Source organism: Mustelus asterias, chromosome 2 (genome assembly GCF_964213995.1).
Source record: "Mustelus asterias chromosome 2, sMusAst1.hap1.1, whole genome shotgun sequence".
NCBI lineage: Eukaryota > Metazoa > Chordata > Chondrichthyes > Carcharhiniformes > Triakidae > Mustelus > Mustelus asterias.
The window spans coordinates 144,869,800-144,888,985 of record NC_135802.1 but is presented as its reverse complement, the minus strand read 5'-3'; the positions used below and the strand labels follow the sequence as shown (position 1 = coordinate 144,888,985).

Here is a 19,186-nt window from a genome sequence, read left to right as displayed (position 1 = left end):
TGCCCTTGTCCTAATAGATGGTGGCAGTCAAGGTTTGGAAGGTGCTGCCTAAGGGACCTTGGCAAGTTCCTGCATTACATCTTGTAAATAGTACATACACACTGCTGTAAACCAATAGCTTGCTTTTTAAATCAGGCTTTCTTCACACATTGTTTGCTGGGAGGTAAACAGCTATTCCTGCCTTTGGCTGAGATAAAAAAAAAGCTCCCTTGCATAGGTTTCAGTATCTCCTTAAATACGTTTTCTCTTTGATCTCTCCCTTATCTGACCTAATTACTTTAGAATTACCCTCTGCCAGACTTAATTACCTTCATTTCTCACATAAAGTCACTTAATCCACCTTTCCTATGATACTTATCATTCACACCTTTTACCTCTTCCTTTGAATCCCTAACAACATATTCAAGTTCTGTATCCATTGTTACTACATTGCTTTAAGTAATCATCTGTTTGCAGTGTTGCTCGGCTCATTAACCTATCAAATACTAGTTGCATTCACACAGTCTCTCTGTCCCGGCCTTTATTATCTCACTTGCATACTCCCACTATTTAAAATACATGCCCGGAACATAACCCACAAAACCTATTCCAATTTGCTGGATTTCCCTAATATTTTCATGACAGTATAAGGAGATATTACTTCAGCATGTTGGAAGTACCTCATTTATCAGCCAGATGGTAAACTTGGCGAAGTGTTTGGCATACAAAAAAACAGATCGGTTCAAACAAATGGTTGTTATTTTAATAATTTCATCGTGTTCAGATTCTTCTTTGAGTTTTACTTTACAGAAGGGGGCAAATGACAATAGTTGAGGAAAAGTACAAGGGAAAATTCATGTTAGCACTGGATGCTTCTGGAAGCAACTTTAATGTTCATATCACCTCACGAGCCCCTTTCAACTAATCACCAAGCAAATTATTCTTCGTTTTTCTTAGGGTGACAGGGGTCCACCAGGTCTTCCTGGAGTTCGAGGATCTAAAGGATGCCAAGGCTCCAGGGGCTTCAAGGTTTGTATTTATTGAGTGAACTTTAACAGCAGATCAATTAATGATGTACAATTCCATTTTTAACTCAATAATCTTTGTCATTCAGGGTGAAAGAGGATATCGAGGAGAGAAGGTAAATAAGCTTGACTAAAATTCTAATATTTCATTTCAAAAACTATAACGATTTTGCAATGACAGTAAACTTTTTGTTATCTTATTGGAATTCGCTACTAACTCAAATTTTTGATGTTCTCCTAATACGAATCATCCCATTACCAACCAGAAACAATCACGAAGTTACCCGGAACCTGTACTGTATGCTGCATTATTTTATACTTTAATTTCTGTTTTAACCTACTTTTGAAGATTTAGGAGTAAAAAGAATGCTCTCTTTTACTCCCTGCGTAATTGTATATAAGTTCATGCTGGAAGTATTACGCTGTGTTTCATCGATAAATTGACCAGCACCATCCATTCCCCATGCATGCAGGATGATACAGATTTTGCTGTGTACTGAAAAATATATTGATTGTTCTGAGACTGGTTTACTGATGGGTTAATATTTCCGTGGCAGGGCCAAACAGCTCAGGATGGTGCCCCAGGGACAGATGGAGAACAGGTACCTTCATATTTAAGCTCGGTCTAGGGAGGCTGTACCTGACAATTCATCACTGCTGGGTTGTGTGGGTTTGGACAGTGGGTGTTTACCAGTACTACATAGGCCAAAACTGAGATGTGAGGTGCCAGTCTATCCTACTTATATATTTATATTTTTTCCTTCAAAACCAGAAGGATTGACAGGAGGATGTAACCATTTGAAACTTTCCCGCATGCTATTATTTTCACTGGGCTCGGTGGAAAGTGAGAGACCCGTACTTGAGTTTTACCTTTGCTGTCAGTACTCCGCCCCCCTCCCCTGTTGATGGTGTCAAGGTACAGTTCCATAGACGCCAGTCATCCATTATTCTCCTTACTCAAGTAACTCAAGTATGCTCCAAGTATAAACCTAGGTAATGAACGTTGGAAAGTCAAGCACCCACAATAGAACATCATATACAAGCGCAGTTTTGTCCTAACCTAATCTCTGTAAATGCACTCTAGAGTTGGAGAGCCATTGAGAGTGGTATCTACAGCTAATTTTCCTGAACTCCAAGATGTAGTCCAACTCAGAGCTTCTTTGAGTGTAGCTCCCCACAGGGAACATATATTCACACATACCTCTCGGCAGTCAATTGTCTCTCATCCATATCCAGTGAGGGTACATACTTATTCTTCGTTAAGGTATCATCAGTGGCTCAGTAAATGTTGCCTCAGAATCAGCAAGTTGTGGGTTCAAGTCCCACATGAACACATAATCCAGACTGATACCCGGCCTGGATTCTCTCAAAAGGATTCTAAGTGCCGAATTTGCGTAAAAACTGGAGTAAATCCCGCTGGTTTTTTTAGCGGGATTTTCAAAATGAATCTCCCACGCTCTGTGCATCACAGAATGCCTCAGCGTGAATCATGATAAAAATCTGTGGGCGGGGCTTATTCCCACCCAAGAGGCCGGCAGCATAGCGCTGAGTGGGCCACTGCGCATGTGCCGATCTGTCAGCACCCCCGACAGTCCCAACACCCCCTGCCACCGATAGAGTCCCAACACCCCCTACCCCGCAGTCCCGACCCCCCTGGCAGGCTGGTGCCACGCCGCCCCCCCCCCACCCAACCCCACCCACCCCCACCTACCCCATTGGCCAGCCCCAAATGCTGTCCTCGCTCCCTCTGTCACTAACCTCAAAGTAAGAAGTTTAACAACACCAGGTTAAAGTCCAACAGGTTTATTTGGTAGCAAAAGCCACACAAGCTTTCGGAGCTGCAAGCCCCTTCTTCAGGCCTGAAGAAGGGGCTTGCAGCTCCGAAAGCTTGTGTGGCTTTTGCTACCAAATAAACCTGTTGGACCTTAACCTGGTGTTGTTAAACTTCTTACTGTGTTTACCCCAGTCCAACGCCGGCATCTCCACATCATGACTAATCTCAAATGCAGAGTGGCAGCAGGACACCCCACCCCCACCGATTCCCCCCCCCTTAGGCCCTGCTCCCAATAGGCCCTGCCCCCTTGGCACTGCCTGATAACTGCTGGGCAGTGCCAAGGTGCCTCCTGGGCATTCCCTTGGGCAGTACCAGGGGACCAGGCTGGCACTGCCAAGCTGGAAATAGCCAGGGGGCATCCTCCCTTACCTCGACCTCCTGGTGGGCCTCCATGGCCCCCCTTCACCCCAGCGGGTTCGGGCCACCAACTTCCCCTTAGTGGGGAGTTGTCGTAAACCCCGCCTGAGTAAAACACATCTGGCAGGGGAGGAGAGGCTAGTGGGCCTGGAGACTTCAGTCCCAGGCCTGCTAATGGGATATAAAATTGAATTTACACATTTTAATGGCGCTGAGCTAACAATGCCGGAATTCCGGCGGCTGGAGACACATGGAGGCCGGGGCGCCCAGCGGGGAGCCGCTAAATGGCCTCCGCTTATGTCTCCTGGCCAGCTGCGCTGTTGGAGCAGTGCAACGGACTGGGAGAATTGCACCCCCCACCCCGAACAGTGTAGAAGTGAGAATGTGCTGCACTGTTAGAGGCGCTGTTAGACATAGGATCCCTCGGCAACTTTGACAGATGTATGTAAAAGGGTTGAAAAGGGAGATTTCTTTCTCTAAGACAAGGGCAGTAGAACTAAATGGATGCAAAGGATCATGTGGTACAATTTGAAGAGCAAAGAAATACTCCCTCGTGAATATTTATCCCTCAAAGAATATCACAAGAAACATGTTAACCTGTTGTGAAGACATTATTATTTGTGGGATCTTGCTGTGCGGAAGTTGGCTTCCAAATTTCTTACATTACAACAGTGACTTCATTTCAAAAGTAATTTATTTGCTGTAAAGTGCTAGGTGAGATTCTAAGGTTGTGAAAGGTATTATATAAATGCAAGCCTTTTTTTTCACTTTGATTTTTCTTTTATTTGCTTGTACATTAAATAGTACTTGACAAATGAATCTTAAATGTTGTCTTCTTACAGGGAAATCCTGGAATTCCTGGAGTCGCTGGAGAAAAAGGGGATTATGGAAATACTGTAAAAAAAAATCTTTTTTGAATTAAATATTGTTGATTTTTAATTGTATGCGCTGCACATAATAAAAATCACACAGTCTGTAATTAAGCAATGTCAGGCATAGAATTTGAATATTATTTCACCCTTTAATTATGATAAACAAACAGCCAATGCACAACCTATTCAAAATCCTTCTGACTTTCCAGCTCTGTATTCCCCTGTTCCTGATATAAAATTGATTTGAATTTAGAATACTGACTGCATTACTGTGAGTGCTTGTGGAAGCAGAGATGACCACAACATTTCGGTGAAAAGCAAAATGCTGCAGGTGCTGGAATCTGAAACAAAAATCAGAAAATGCTGGAAAATCTCGGCAGGTCTGACGGCATCTGTGGAGAAAGAATAGAGCCAACATTTCAAATCAGGATAACCCTTTGTCAGAACTCTTGACTCGAAATGTTGGCTCTATTCTCTCTCCACAGGTGCTGTCAGACCTGCCGAGGTGTTCCAGCATTTTCTGCTTTTGTTTCAACATTTCAGTCGCAAGTTGGTAACCACTCGAAGATAAAAAGTAGAAGGAAAGAGCCGCAAAACCAAATTGAAGCGAGTTGTCCTGAGGTTCAACTGCTGCAGCACAGGAATGATGGGCTGAATGGTTCCCAGCCACAATAATAGAATCATACATCACAGGAGGAGGCTATTCAGCCCATCATGCCTTTGCCAGCTGTTTGATAAGAGTTATTCAATAAGTTCTAGTCCCTCATTCTTTCTCCATAGCACTTCATTTTCTTGCTTTCCAGGTACATATCCTATTCCTCTTTGAAAGTCGCTAATCTGCTTTCAGGCAGTGAATTCCAAATCATAACAAATACTTGGATGCTAAAAAAAGCTTCTGCTCCCTCTTCTTGTCCTTTTGTCAATTATCTTAATTCTTTACACTCTGGTTACTGACCCTCCTGCCAGTTGAAAGAGTTTTCCCTTACTCTACTTCCCTTTATTTTTAACATTTCTATTAAATCTCCCCTTGTCCTCCTTGAAGCAGAGAAGGTTACACCCATGTTCTCTCCTCTGAAGTCCCTTATTCCTGGCACCATTCTGATCAATCTCCTTTTCATCCTGTCTAAGTCCTCTGAGTGGGTTGTTTGGAATTGGACACAATGCTCCAACTGAGAGCTGAGCAGTTATTTATAAAGATTTACTGTCAATTGTTTGTGTTTTCACTTTTACACCTTTCTTTGTACAGCTTTATGCCTTCTTAACAGCTTTATCAACTTCATTGCCATTTCAAAGTTCTGAATATGTTGGGACCAGCACTCCAATCTCAAGTGTTGACCAATAATAGATATATATTTTTGTTCATTTTGTCATAATAATAAGGACACCAACAACATACTTAAAGACCCATTTAGGTATCCGTTTCCAATAATTTCCAAATCTCCCTCATTTAATATTTGGTAATGCTGAATTATTGAATATGACTTATAGCACCACAGTTTTAAATGACCCATCTCACTTTAACCTGTCACATTAACTCCTCAGGGAAGTAAAGGCCCACCTGGATACAGAGGTGAACGTGGAGATCCTGGTATACCAGGAGACCCTGTAAGTGGAAAAGCATAATTACATTCCTGCGACGATAGTAGTGGTTTTGATATGGGATATATGTATATATTTTTTGTGCCAAGGGGGAATGTTTAAAAATTCAGCTTTATGCTACAGGATGCCAGTATGTTTGGAGGGAATGCAATTCAGATGCTGGGAGAGCAGGATATTTTAGCCTTGCAAGTGGTTATGTTAAGTAGAGTTAATGGTCTTCTGTTTATTTAAATTCCCCTGGGATTTCTGATCAGAGTGATTGATAGGATTATGTGATGTAATGGTTTATGTTCAGAAAGCAACAAGCTTTTGCAGAAAGCAGTTTAGTTTGCAGCTGAAACCTGGTTGAAGTTAGAAGGATTTTGCAGGCTTCTGGAATTCTATTTCTCTCTGAAAACTTCAAGCCTCTCTACACTCATTATAGCAAGTATATTTATGGTTGCTAACTGTATTTAAAGTGTATTTTAAATCTGTAAGAGGAATGTTACTTATTTGGAACTGAAAAAATGATAAGTTAGAAACTAAAGTGGTTTCCTTCTCATTTCTAAATATTACTCAACTGTTAATAGTTAATTTGCTTCATTTTTTAGAGTTATATAAGCTGAGTTATTAAATAAAGTTTGTTTCACTATAAAAGATCTCTACTTTTTCAGAGGAATCATTCCTGGAAGGAAGTATCTTTTCCTCACATTTTTGCCAAAATAAAATAATAGTTGGAGTCTAGTCTGGCTTCCTAATGTAACTTGTGGTGGGATTTTCCGGCCGTGCTTGCCCCAAGACTGGCAAATCCCACCCGAGGTCAACGGACCTTTTCAATGGTCCTGTCCCACCCGCTACAATCCTATGGCGAGCGGGATGGGAAAATTCCGCCCTTGGGGTTCTGATCCATGAAGGCAATACTTCACCATACTGCTGAGCAGTAGCCATGTTCTTCCCAGTAACATGCAGAGGGGCCTCATTTCAATTACAAACAAGGAGAATGCCTGCTCTTTCTCACTCGTATGAGGTGCTTCTATGGGGCGGCACAATGCAGGGGAGCTGCTGCAAAGGGTGCAGGAGGGTGGGAAGTCAGCCGGCTTCTGTGCTGAAGCCTGGGGGGAGGTGGGGATGATGGAGTGTGGAAGGCAATCTTAGGGGCGGTGTGGTAGATAAGTAGGTATGGGCCAATTGATAGCAGATCAGAGCTTTTTTATAGGAGCACGAAGCAGCTGTTTACTGAAAGGCCTTGGATAGTTCCATTACCATTGCTTGGCTATGAAGAGAGATTGAGTGAACTGGGATTGTTCTCCGTGGAAAGACAGAGGCTGAGGGGTAACCTGATAGATGTTTATAAAATTATGAGGGGTGTAGATAAGGTGAACAGTTGGAAGTTTTTTTCCAGGGCAGAAATGACAATCACAAGGGGGCACAAGTTCAAGGTAAGGGGTGAAAAGGTTCAGTCGAGATGTGCGGGGAATATTTTTTACACAGTGGGTGGTGGGGGCCTGGAATGCATTGCCAAGTGAGGTATTTGAGACAGACACGTTTGCAACATTCAAGACTTACCTGGACAGACACATGAACAGGCAGGGTATAGAGGGATACGGGCAGTTGGTCTAGATAGGACAACTTAATCAGTGCAGGCTTGGTGGGTCGAAGGGCCTGTTCCTGTGCTGTACTGTTCTTTGTTCATGCTGTTCACTACCCAGAGTACAACTGGATGGAGCCTGCTATCAGGACCCTATCCATGTTTCATGCAGGAACCCAATTTGCATTTTGTAAGTGGCTTCCTAGAACAAGGCAAGCCAGTCACCCATCTCATGACCCAACTCAAGATGGAAGAGAGTCAATGTAAACAGGACAGAATATGACCGATGTCCTTTTTGGCGGCTATTGCCCCATTTACATCAGAAGGAGTTAAAATCAGCTTTTCCGTGTTTTGTTCTTGCCCAGTTTGATAATGATCAGTTTTAGGTCGATGTTTTCTTTAAATCGTGAAAATTGGGTGATGACAAAAGCCATTTTCTTCTGAAATCTGAAACATTGTTCAGCAAATTCCACCCAAGATTTTGTGAAGCAAATTTGGAAATATCTTTAGTGGATTTTGTATTAATTGTACCTGTTCTTTATTGCAGGGTGTCCCTGGTATAGATAATTATGTTAGAGGATATCAAGGTGAAAAAGGATACCCAGGTGCACAGGTAAGCTCTTTACAATCAATATCTTGATGTGTAAAGTATTTTGTTTGTGTTTTTGACAGTTGTAATCCCTTCACTCCTTGCAGTTTCTTTTAGCCACTCGCTGTCCCTCAGGGGCGATGCTAAACCAAGGCCCTGTTGACCCTCTCAGGTGAAGGTCCTTTCATGCTGTTCTGAGGAATAGCACGGGAGATTTCCCCAGTGTCCTGCTCAGTACTTACCACTCAGTCAACATTAATAAAACAGATTATTCAGTCATTGGCCGGAATTGTCTGGCCATTCACGTCCCATTGTCGTTGCCAGCGAGGACGGAGGATTTGGCGCTCAGCCAAATCTCCATTCACCGCAGCGGGACAGGAGAATCCTGCTGATGTAAACTGCTGGAGAATCCCGCTCATTATCTTATTTCTGTTTGTGGAAGCTTTATGTGTGCAAATTGACTGCTGCATTTCCTACATTATAGCAGTGACGGCACTTTAAAAAAAAGTATTCAATGGGCTGCTAATTACATCTGGGACATCCTGACATTATGAACATACTTGCAAGGTCTTTCTTTCCTTTTGTCAGTTTTAAGTATCATGGTGGTAATTTTGCCAGGTTCTGTTGCTAGTATACAGCCTCATAAGAGATAACCATGTATTGGAGAATTGGGGCTGTGATGTTATGGCATCTTTGTCTCGTAAAGTGCCCCCAAAATTCCATCCCTGTTTGAATCTTTCCTTTGGGAAATGAGAGAAATGTAGAAGATCACATGTTTAGTAGAAATCTTCTCGCCCTTCATATTGCATCAATTGATTTAAGGATATAGGAACAGGAGTAGGCCATTCAGCCACATAGGCCTGTTCTGTCATTCATTTAGGGCAGATCTGTGTCTTAGTCCAATTTGAACAACTTTGCACATTACTCTCTAATACATATACACAACAAAAAAAATAGCAATTTCAATTTTGAAATGTTTAATTGGCCTAATCTCAATATTTTCCTGTGGGTTAGCATTCCAGATTTCCACGCCACTTTGGGTGGGATTTTATGGCCTCGCTCAAGCGAGACCGGAAATTCTTGCCCGAGGTCAGCAGAGATTTCCATTGTTGGACCCTCACCCGCTCCGATTCTGTGGCAACGTGGTAGAGTTTCGGCCATTGTGTGAAGATGTGTTTCCCGACATCAACACTGGATGGCTTTGCACTGATTTTAAGATTTTGTCTTCTTGCTGTGGACTGTCCCATCAGAGGATAAGCTTTCTCCTTATCTAGCCTATCAAATCCTTTAATTATCATAAACATCTCTATTAGATCATTCCAGAATCTTGTCTACGCAAGGGAATAAAAGCCTCATTGTCTTCTTTATTCCATGAACAAAGGCACACGCTAGGTGATTATTTGTCGCACCACAGCAAAGCTTTGTGATTGTTTTTACTATGCACAGGGTGAGGCCCAAGAGTACCCCAGTTAGAATTGGGATCATACCCTATGCTTATGGCATTAATCTGATTCACACACTAGCCACCTAACCAACTGAGCTAATCGCAGCATCACCACTACTGCCGCATCAACACCCCCTCCCACCCTCACTCTCCATCCTTGTCTCCAGGTTAGCAAGCTCTTATCATGGACGGCAGAGTTTGTTTGTTCGGTTTCCCCAGCCGGAGGAAGAATATATTGCGATGACCAACTCTGATACCAGGAAGAGAAAATAACAAAAAAGAGGTTGCCAAAATTAGTCAAATTAGGTTTGTGTACTGCATCGACAGAGGAAATGCCTTTGCATGAAACTTTGGTCCCTTTTGAAATAGGCTGCAATTATAATGAGACTAATGGGAACTGCAGCGTCAGCAAAAAAGCTTGAATAACACTGAAATCTTTTTGTACTTTTCCATCCACAGGGTGACCTTGGAATAAGTGGTACGCCGGGCCTGCGTGGTAATATTGGAAAAAATGTGAGGTTACCTTCTGTATTCAACCAGCTGCACTAACTGCGCATCAACCCCTTTATTTTCTTCCTCACTAATCCACATTTATACTTGCGTCTGCGTAATCTTTCAAATGCTGCTTTTCATCTGAGCTAAACACTAGAACCATTATACCTTGTGCGCCTGTAATGAGTTTGACTATGTTGGGTCCAGGGCTAGTTCCGATTGTCAGTTCTTGATTTCCACAAGAGATTCATAAATAGGTTCAGTGATCTGAGAGATTGGATGCCTGTGAGCTTGGCTAGCTGGAGATGGACTATTCATTACAGTAGAATAAAGTAGAAATATAACAAACTTCTCTCTAAGAACTCTGCAACAAGACCAAGAAGCTCAGACATTTCCTTATTTGTCCTTGAACTTTGAGATAACTCAGAGATATTGTTGAGTTATTGAGAATCTTTGCTGCTTTCTATTTGGAAAACTTCCAAAAATAATAACAGCTCAAATTAGCCTCAAATTGATGTGAACATTTGGTCTGGCCCACTTCCTTACAGGAACTACTTGAACAGTGATCTTAATTGGCCAGGGCAGTGTTGGCAGTAAAATGCTAAAATGACAAGACCCTGAGTGGTGCGGCACGGTGACACAGTGATTAGCACCGCTGCCTCACAGCGTCAGGGACCCGGGTTCAATTCCAGCCTTGGGTGACTGTCTGTGTGGAGTTTGCACATTCTCCCTGTGTCCGTATGGGTTTCCTCTGGGTGCTCCGGTTTCCTCCCACACTCCAAAGATGTGCGGGTTAGGTTGATTGGCCATGCTAAATTGTCCCTTAGTGTCAGAGGGATTAGCAGAGTAAATACATGGTTTATATGCATAGGGAATAGGACCTGGGTGGGATTGTTGTCAGTGCAGGCTCGATGTGCCAAATGGCCTCCTTCTGCATTGCAGGGATTCTATGATGATTATGCAACAGACTTACACCTGTTTAATGTTCTTTATAATTGCAAGATGGTCCTAAATGTCATTTTTTTAAAAAATGGATGTAATGAGATGACTAATAGGATAGATAATTAAGAGGAAAGATACAGTTGTCTTCAAATTGGACAGGTCGGGGATACGTTATGCTTCTGAGTTTTGATAAACTGCTGTATTGGAGCATTTTTATTATTCATTCATTTCCAATATGTGATTACTCAGACTATTAGAAATTGGTTACTAGCTAAAAACAAATCTACTTTTACTTTCTTCAAGGGGCGAACTGGGCGGAGAGGACTTATTGGTAAAACGGTGAGTTGATTGCTTATTTTAGCTGAAGAATTTTGAATAAGGTGCATGAGAAGGTTTGTCATCTGAAGTTTGGTCTAGATCCAAGATGGTGGACGACTGTTGCTAATATCATGGTCCAAATCTTCACTCTATTTCTGGCTCCTTGACCCCAAACTTTAAAATTAGCTGCCCAGACGTTGGATTTTCAGATTAGTAGTCGGGGCAGGTGACCCAGGAAGGATTGAGGAGAATGCTGGGTAGACTGGGGGAAGGTGTGTCGCGGGGCATCAGCACTGTGTCCAAAGTTTAAAAATGAAGATTAAAACATGAAACACCGGTCAACCCCTCATCCCCCTCAACCCCTCACCATGCCACCTGATCCACATGGCCCTTTATAACCCTATGCCAACTATGTCTCTCCAGCTGCTCCATGGCTCTTTATAACCCTTATGCAAACTTAGTGCTAACCCATGCCCCTCACCCACCACCTGTTGCCCTTACACATATCCTGCCAACTCACCCAGTATCCACCATGGCAGATCTCAGAACCCATGCAGATAAGAAATAAAATAACATTCTATAAAATAAAGTTCTGAGTGTCAATTTCAGACTTCACTTGAAAAAAACACTACCATTCATAAAAGCCCATTTACTATATTTACATTCTTTCAACTAAATAGAGCCTTATAACATCAAACAATTCATTCACATGCATAAACTCTTATAGCATCAAGCATTGGAATTCATACTCCCGCATCAAATTGTCTATTAGCACTAGTAGCTGTCAATCAAACTGTGAGATTGCAGGCACCCCACTGTGATAATGGATGGTTGTGAAATCAGTCATGCTGTGCTAATGGAAATCCTCAAGCCTATGTCAACAGACAGCATGAAATAGTAAGCAATTATTTATTTTAGCACAGGAAACAATTTTTTCAAAGATTTAAAGAGCAGAGCTTTCAATGCCTTGACAGCTTGACAGGCCCCTTTGACAGGTGCTTCCGACAATTTTGACTGACCTTTTGACAGTTCCAACAAGCTTGACATTAATGAGTTTATGCACTTTTTACACATCTTTATGCTTACTGCTAACCATTCCAAAGGGCAGCTGACCTCCAGTTAATGGCACCTGACCTCCCAGGACCATATCCAAAGAGGTACCTTACCTCTCCAAGGAAGTACTCTGGCTGTCCAAATTAATCCACCAAGTTCAGATCTGCACTTACGTAGTCCACAAGCTGCCTTCATGTTGATTAGAGTTTAGTGGGACTGATGAAGTCTATGGAGTTATACACAGGTTAACTGTAAGTCATTATTAACTGTTCAGAACTATTTACAAATATATAGTAAATGGTAACAGTTAGGAACTGTTTCCATGCTTGTTGGTACACACAGCTCTGTCCAACACTAGACTGACCCTGGTTGCAGGTCATGTGTTGCTTTACATCATGGTGTGGGTGGTACTGTATTTACCCCACGTTAATCCTATATGTGCTAGATCCTTATACTACACCCATTGACTTTGTTTACTTTATAATAGACAATAATACCAATAGCCTGTAATCAATTGCTCAGGTAGAGGGCTCAAATCCAGAATCACTCCCACTATAATCACTATAAATAAAGAAATTGACACCATCACTGGTATTTTACGACCTCGCCCGCCCAAGGCTCGTAAGATCCCACCCGAGGCCAACGGAAAATGCCGTTCTGCAAGCCTTGGGGTGGGCGAGGCGGTATAATTCCGGCCCATGTCTGCTCAGCTTCAAATGTTATCTTTATGGTAGGACATGATGATATTTTAACTATGCTGCTTACATATTGGGAATGTTACTAATTTCTCACACAAAGCTGGTTAAGGATAACATGGCAGAATTGAGTTTTTTGATGTAGGTTAATGCAATAATTGCTCTTAACTTCAATTCCTAACGTAGCAGTGAGATAACGTTGTACAAGTTGCCCTTACAATTGTCCCTCTTCTAAGCCAGGCAAGTCATGGGATCCACCCTCCAGTGACTGTTGTCAGTCCGATTTTAACTCACTATTTTCTCTAAATTAATCAGCATAGCTGACAAGAAACATACTTGCGCGACTGTGTAGGAAGGTGTTCGATTGCATTTAAAGCAATATTTTATTCTTGCATTAATATTAAAATCTTCCTCCTACAGGGTGTCCGAGGGCAGCCTGGCTACCCAGGATCCATTGGGCCTCCTGGAATCCCCGGTCCACAGGTGAATTCCAGTATTTATGATGGGGTTTCACTGTATCTTATGGTAACTCTTTCTACCTGTTTGGTCTGATTTTGCATGAATTGAGCAAATCACTTATGATTTTAAATCTGCGTGAGGAGTTCTTTCAGCTAATGAAGATTAATGAGAGCTGGTCAGGAAGCAGTCCTCCTACATTTGAGTCCTATTTTGCTTTGTTTGTTGGTATGGTCCTTGCTATAAGCCGATCGGTTGAGTATGGGAAGAAGTCTAGAACTGGCATGGCTACAAAAATTTCAATTTTTGATGTTTAAAGAATTTTCGTAGTTCCTATAACAAATTTTAAAATCTTTAATCTGGGGACCAGTGCTAAGACCCCAGCTATTCACAAAGTATCTTAATGATTTAGATGAGGGAACTAAATGTAGTACCTTCAAATTTGCAGATGACACAAAGCTGGGTGGGAGGGTGAGCTCTGATGATGATGCAGAGATGCTTCAGTGTGATTTGGACAACATGAGTGAGTGGGCGAATGCATGGCAGATGCATAGAATGTGGATAAATGTGAGATTATCCACTTTGGTAGCAAAAACAGGAAGGCAGATTATTTTCCGAATGGCTATAGATTGAGAGAGGGGAATGCGCAATGAGACCTGAGTGTCCTTGTACACCAGTCGCCGAAAGTAAGCATGCAGACAAAGCAGGTGATGAAAAAGGCAAATGGTATGTTGGCCCTCATAGCGAGTGGATTCAAGTACAGGAGTGGGGATGTCTTGCTGCAGTTATACAGGGCCTTAGTGAGACCACACCTGGAATATCGTGCGCAGTTTTGACCTCTTTATCTAAGGAAGGTTATCTTTTCTGATTTACAAATTGGAGATATTGTAAGCATGCGCCTCTTGCTTTCCTTGCTTCCCTCATGCCAACCTTACCTTTGTCCCTTTCTCCGTTCAGATGTCCAAGGACTGCCACCATAAATGCTGGTCTCACCAGCAACACCCACATCCCATGAATGAATAAACAAAAAGCAAAAACCACTCAACATCTGGATGCTATAATGAATGCTCAGCCTTCTGATTTGCAAGATCAGCTCGCTGTCATACAAGGCCAGAGTGCTACCATCACAGCTGAGGGGATTACATGTGTCCTAGCAGTCCAGCAATCTGTCCTTCAACACTTTACTATTTTCTAAGGCACTGGCCCAGTGAAGGGGAAGTGGCTTTCTGGTGCAGGAACATACTGACCTCTCTCCCAGTGATAGTATTCATCTTTCCAGCCTTGTCACCCTGCCAGTGTTCTTACTGCTGTCTGTCAGCCAGCCAGCCCAGGCCGCAGCCCTCTTGCCAAGAGGGTTACAGCCCAAAGCCAGCCCTTCTGGCCATCCTCCAAGGCCATTTGCAGTCAGCAGCCTTCCAGCAGCCATTGGATCGCACCGTGTAGGAACAGTAGGTCAGGCAAAAGCATGTAGAAGGCAGGCGCAAAGGGAATACACAAGAATAATTCTTCAAAATGACATGCTTACTTCATGATGGTTTTGCATTGGGACCAAGTGGGCCCTGTGGTGCAATGGCCACAAAGTGATGAGTGTACAGTCAAAGGCACACTGGGCAGTCTGCAATCCTTGCGACGTCACACACACTCTGTTTGCTGCTCTCTGGTAAGATGTAGTCAGCTGTCTTTCAGTGGAGCAGTTGCCTTACACAACACTAGATGGCAAACTGAGTTGTTGCCAATACTTCCAGTTCCATCCTAACAGGAGACAGCCACATAGAATCATAGAATCCTACAGTGCAGAAGGAGGCCATTCGGCCCATCGAGTCTGCACCGACAACAATCCCACCCAGGCCCTATCCCGGTAACCCCACATATTTACCCAGCTAATTCCTCTAACCTATGCATCCCGGAACACTAAGGGACAATTTAGCATGGCCCATTAACCAAACTCGCACATCTTTGGACTGTGGGAGGAAACCGGTACGCCTGGAGGAAACCCACGCAGACACGGGGAGAATGTGGAAACTCCACACAGGCAGTGACCCAACTGGAAATTGAATCTGGGCCCCTGGAGCTGTGAGGCAGCAGTGCTAACCACTGTGCTACCACACCATCCTAAAAGTTCATGGTTACGAACAAATCTACTGGCAATGTGGCCTCACTCTAATGAGGTTGTAATTGTGTCTGTGGCAAGTGGCAAACCTCAGTGATAACATCCTTCATGAAGTGGATGTTGTCCCTTGCTGAGATTCAGATGGAGAAGTTGCTCCCTGAATACCCTGATGGATATGTCCTGATCAGAGCCCTTCTCCTTCTTTCCGTCTTTCAGGACCTTGCCTTGGCCTACAGTCTCTGCTTATTTTCCCAGTCATGCTAGAAGATGCCGCACTACGGCACCCGTGTCTGAGAGCAACAGGTTTATGCAGAAGCCTCGAAACTGAGGGCAAAGTCCTTCAGTGCTTCTGCAGTGTCACATCACTTCCTATACACTGTAGCAACTTTAAAGAACTCTAGAAATCTTTTCAATCACAGTGGCGGCATTTACGAATCAATCAGCAACTAACCTGGAAGCAGTTGATGGTTCCTTTAACCATCTCTGGTGCGGAGTTCCTTTGTGTCACAGTCACTTGTTTGAATTTTGACTGGGGCACTCCCTTTACTGACATGGAGACAGGTTCCCTGTCTAATTTACGGTGAAGGACAGGGCCATGAAGCTGGATGGTCAATCAGAGGCCTTCCAGCATGAGAAGAGCAGCTGGCTGCAATGCATGGTAAGTGACTGCGAAAGCCCTTCAAGGTGCCCTAGACAATTAAAAAAAATATACAATTTAAAAATAGAGAAGGCAGTCAGGACCCCATTATGGGTGGGGACTGAGGGGTTGGGGGCATGTGGTGGTACCCCTTTGTTGGTTGGCCTTTAGATGTAGCTGCACTCAGGCAGGTAAGGGACACTGCTTGACCAGCTGGGAGCAATGGAAACTTGCTGGGTGTCTGCCCCCAGGCAGTTAAAGTCTGCCCACCCCCCTCCCCCTTCAGCATTGGGAAACTGGAGGCTGACACGAAAATCCCTATCAGCCTCTATTTCCTACCTTTAACAAGGCTCTTAACAAACTTAACTGGTTGCCTGCCACATTGGGGTGGGCAACCCTGTCAGCCCCGCTCCTGGCTTGGCCAAAGTGACCAACACTGGGAATGGGGTTGGGAAGCTGACTACATTGGCCCATGCAAATATTTTCAGATCCTGTCCACCTTCATTCCTGATCTCGGTGGAGGGGGGGGGAGTGGGGGGAGGGGGTGGTGGTGGGGAGGTGCAGGGTGCGTTGCCTGGAGATGTGGCCCTATGCCTCTGTTTATAAAGTTGATGTTTCCATATGACGTTTTTTAACAGCTTTATGAACTTGTCCTGCCACCTTCAATGATTTATCTCTCTGTACCTGCAACCCATTTACAATTGTACCATTTAGTTTATAAAGCTGCAAATTAAGACAAGTTGTTTCCTGATCAAAATCTTGACAACATCCATAAATATAAAATAAAAATACCCAAATTGGCAATGGAAAATGTTCAATGCAGCTTCCATTTATCACGGGTGGCACAGGGGCACAGTGGTTAGCACTGCTGCCTCACAGCGTCAGGGACCCGGGTTCGATTCCCAGCTTGGATCACTATCTGTATAGAGTTTGCACGTGCTCCCCGTGTCTGTGAGGGTTTCCTCCGGGTGCTCCACTTTCCTCCCACAGTCCTAAGATGTGCGGGTTAGGTGCATTGACCATGCTAAATTGCCCCTTAGTGTCAGGGGGACTAGCTAGGGTAAATGTATGGGGTTATGGAGTTAGGGCCCGGGTGGGATTGTGGTCGGTGCAGACTCGATGAGCTGAATGGCCTCCTTCTGCACTGTAGGATTCTATGGATTCTATAACTCATTTGTTTCTTCTGATCTTGACATATTTCAGTCAGCGATTTTCTTTTTCTTTTTAGCCAGGAATACAGTGGAAGGCAATTTAAATTTTTTACGATAATGGATGAATTTGGATCCAAGAAAAATTGGGAGAGTGAAGATTTGACATTGTCTATTTTCTAATGCTGCCAAAAGTTAAAATTGCCCCATCGGAGCCATTGCCTGCGAGTTGGATTTTGACCCCATTTCTAATGTTAAATAACTTAAGTTCTTTCCCCCCCACATTTTACAGGGTTCTACAGGAATTGTTGGATTGAAAGGAGTGAAAGGAGAACAAGGATTACCAGGAGTTCCGGTTAGTAAGAGTTTCAATGTTGCAACAATTTACTGAATCATCCCATGGCTCTAGACTCACAGTAATGCTTCACAGAGCTCCAGGACTAATTCCTGGGACATTTCAAGTTAAAGAGAGCTAGTTGTGGGATAGCTGGGCATTAGGGGATATGTGAGTTACTGAGGACTTGCTGCTAGCAAGGGCTGGCAAGGAATTTTCTTCTGCTTTTCGTCGATTAGTTCCAGTATTTTTTTCCTTGGGGCAGCAGGGTGGCACAGTGGATAGCACTGCTGCCTCACACTGCCAGGGACCCAGGTTTAATTCTGGCTTTGAGTGACTCCTGTGTGGAGTTTGCACATTCTCTTCATGTATGCGTGGGGTTTCTCCCAGTGCTCTGGTCTCCTCCCACAATCCAAAGATGTACGTGCCGGTTAGGTGGATTGGCCATGCTAAATTGCCTCTTAGTTTTCAAAGATGTTTAGGTTATGGGGATTAGCAGAGTAAATATGTGGGGTTATGGGGATATGGTGGGATTGTTGTCGGAGAGTCGGTGCAGACTTGATGGGCTGAATGGTCTCCTTCTGCACTGTTGTAAGGATTCTATGAAATTCCTTTGAGGCTGTATGACTGAGAGTGTGAGTGCGAAGCTGCATAGTGCTGAATGATAGGCTAAATGGTCAGCTGTAGAAAGAAAAGAAGGAACAGACTTGCTTCTTTCACTGCCTCAGGATATCACAAAGCACTTTGCAACCAAGGAAGTACAGTTGCAGCAACCAGTTTGCACCCAGCAAGCTCACAGAAAGAGCACTGATATAAATGGCCAATAACCTGATTCAGTCATCTTGGCTGAGGGATATTGGCCAAGACACCATCTTCTTTGAATAGTGTGTGAGATCATTAACACCTGAGAAGGCAAATGGGGCACCTTCAACAGGGACTGCCCTCCTTCATTACTGCTTGGATTGTCAGCCTAGATTTTGTGCTCAAGTTTCTGGAGTGGGGCATGAACCCATAGCCTTCTGACTCAGAGGCAAGAGTGCTACCCAATAAACCACAGTTGACTAAAAGAGTTAAAGATAGTATTCGACTTAAAGAAAAAGCACATATAATTGTGCAAAGGTGGATGGCAGGTCAGAAGACTGGACAGAATATAAAGAACAGCAAAGAAAGACTAAATGATTAATAAGGAGGGAAAAAATAGAGCACGAGAGAAAGTTAGTTAGAAATATAAAAATGGATATTAAGCATTAGTATAATTCTTTAAATAAGAATTAATAAAATGACCATTGGTTCTAGAGAAAGTGACTCTGAGGAACTAATAATGGAATATAAGGAGATGGCAGATGAATTGAACAGGTATTTTGCATTGGTCTTCATTATAGAAGATACAAGTCCAAAGATGTGCGGGTTAGGTTGATTGGCCATGCTAAAAATTGCCCCTTAGTGTCCTGAGATATGTAGGTTAGGGGGATTAGCGGGTAAATATGTAGGGATATGGGGGTAGGGCCTGGGTGGGATTGTGGTCGGTGCAGACTCGATGGGCCGAATGGCCTCCTTCTGCATTGTAGGGTTTCTATGATTCTATGACAAGTAACATCCCATTAATAACCATAGATCAGAAAATGGAAGGGGAGTGGAGGGAATGCAGGAAAGTTACAATCACTAGGGAAGTACTAAGTAAATTGCTGGAGCTCTGGGATGTTGAGTTCCCTGGGTCATGATTAACTTCATCTTT

General features: G+C 43.4%; 1 protein-coding gene across 1 annotated transcript in view; it reads left to right on the top strand.

The window, feature by feature from the left end:
* Positions 1 to 19,186, top strand: part of LOC144481149 (collagen alpha-6(VI) chain-like) — a 148,721-nt gene that overhangs the window by 83,661 nt on the left and 45,874 nt on the right. The window contains exons 18-26 of the mRNA XM_078200727.1: positions 937 to 1,008; positions 1,094 to 1,120; positions 4,038 to 4,091; positions 5,610 to 5,672; positions 7,781 to 7,846; positions 9,726 to 9,779; positions 10,950 to 11,039; positions 13,187 to 13,249; positions 17,410 to 17,472. Of these exons, the coding sequence (XP_078056853.1) occupies positions 937 to 1,008; positions 1,094 to 1,120; positions 4,038 to 4,091; positions 5,610 to 5,672; positions 7,781 to 7,846; positions 9,726 to 9,779; positions 10,950 to 11,039; positions 13,187 to 13,249; positions 17,410 to 17,472 (552 nt within the window). The remainder of the gene's footprint in view (positions 1 to 936; positions 1,009 to 1,093; positions 1,121 to 4,037; positions 4,092 to 5,609; positions 5,673 to 7,780; positions 7,847 to 9,725; positions 9,780 to 10,949; positions 11,040 to 13,186; positions 13,250 to 17,409; positions 17,473 to 19,186) is intronic.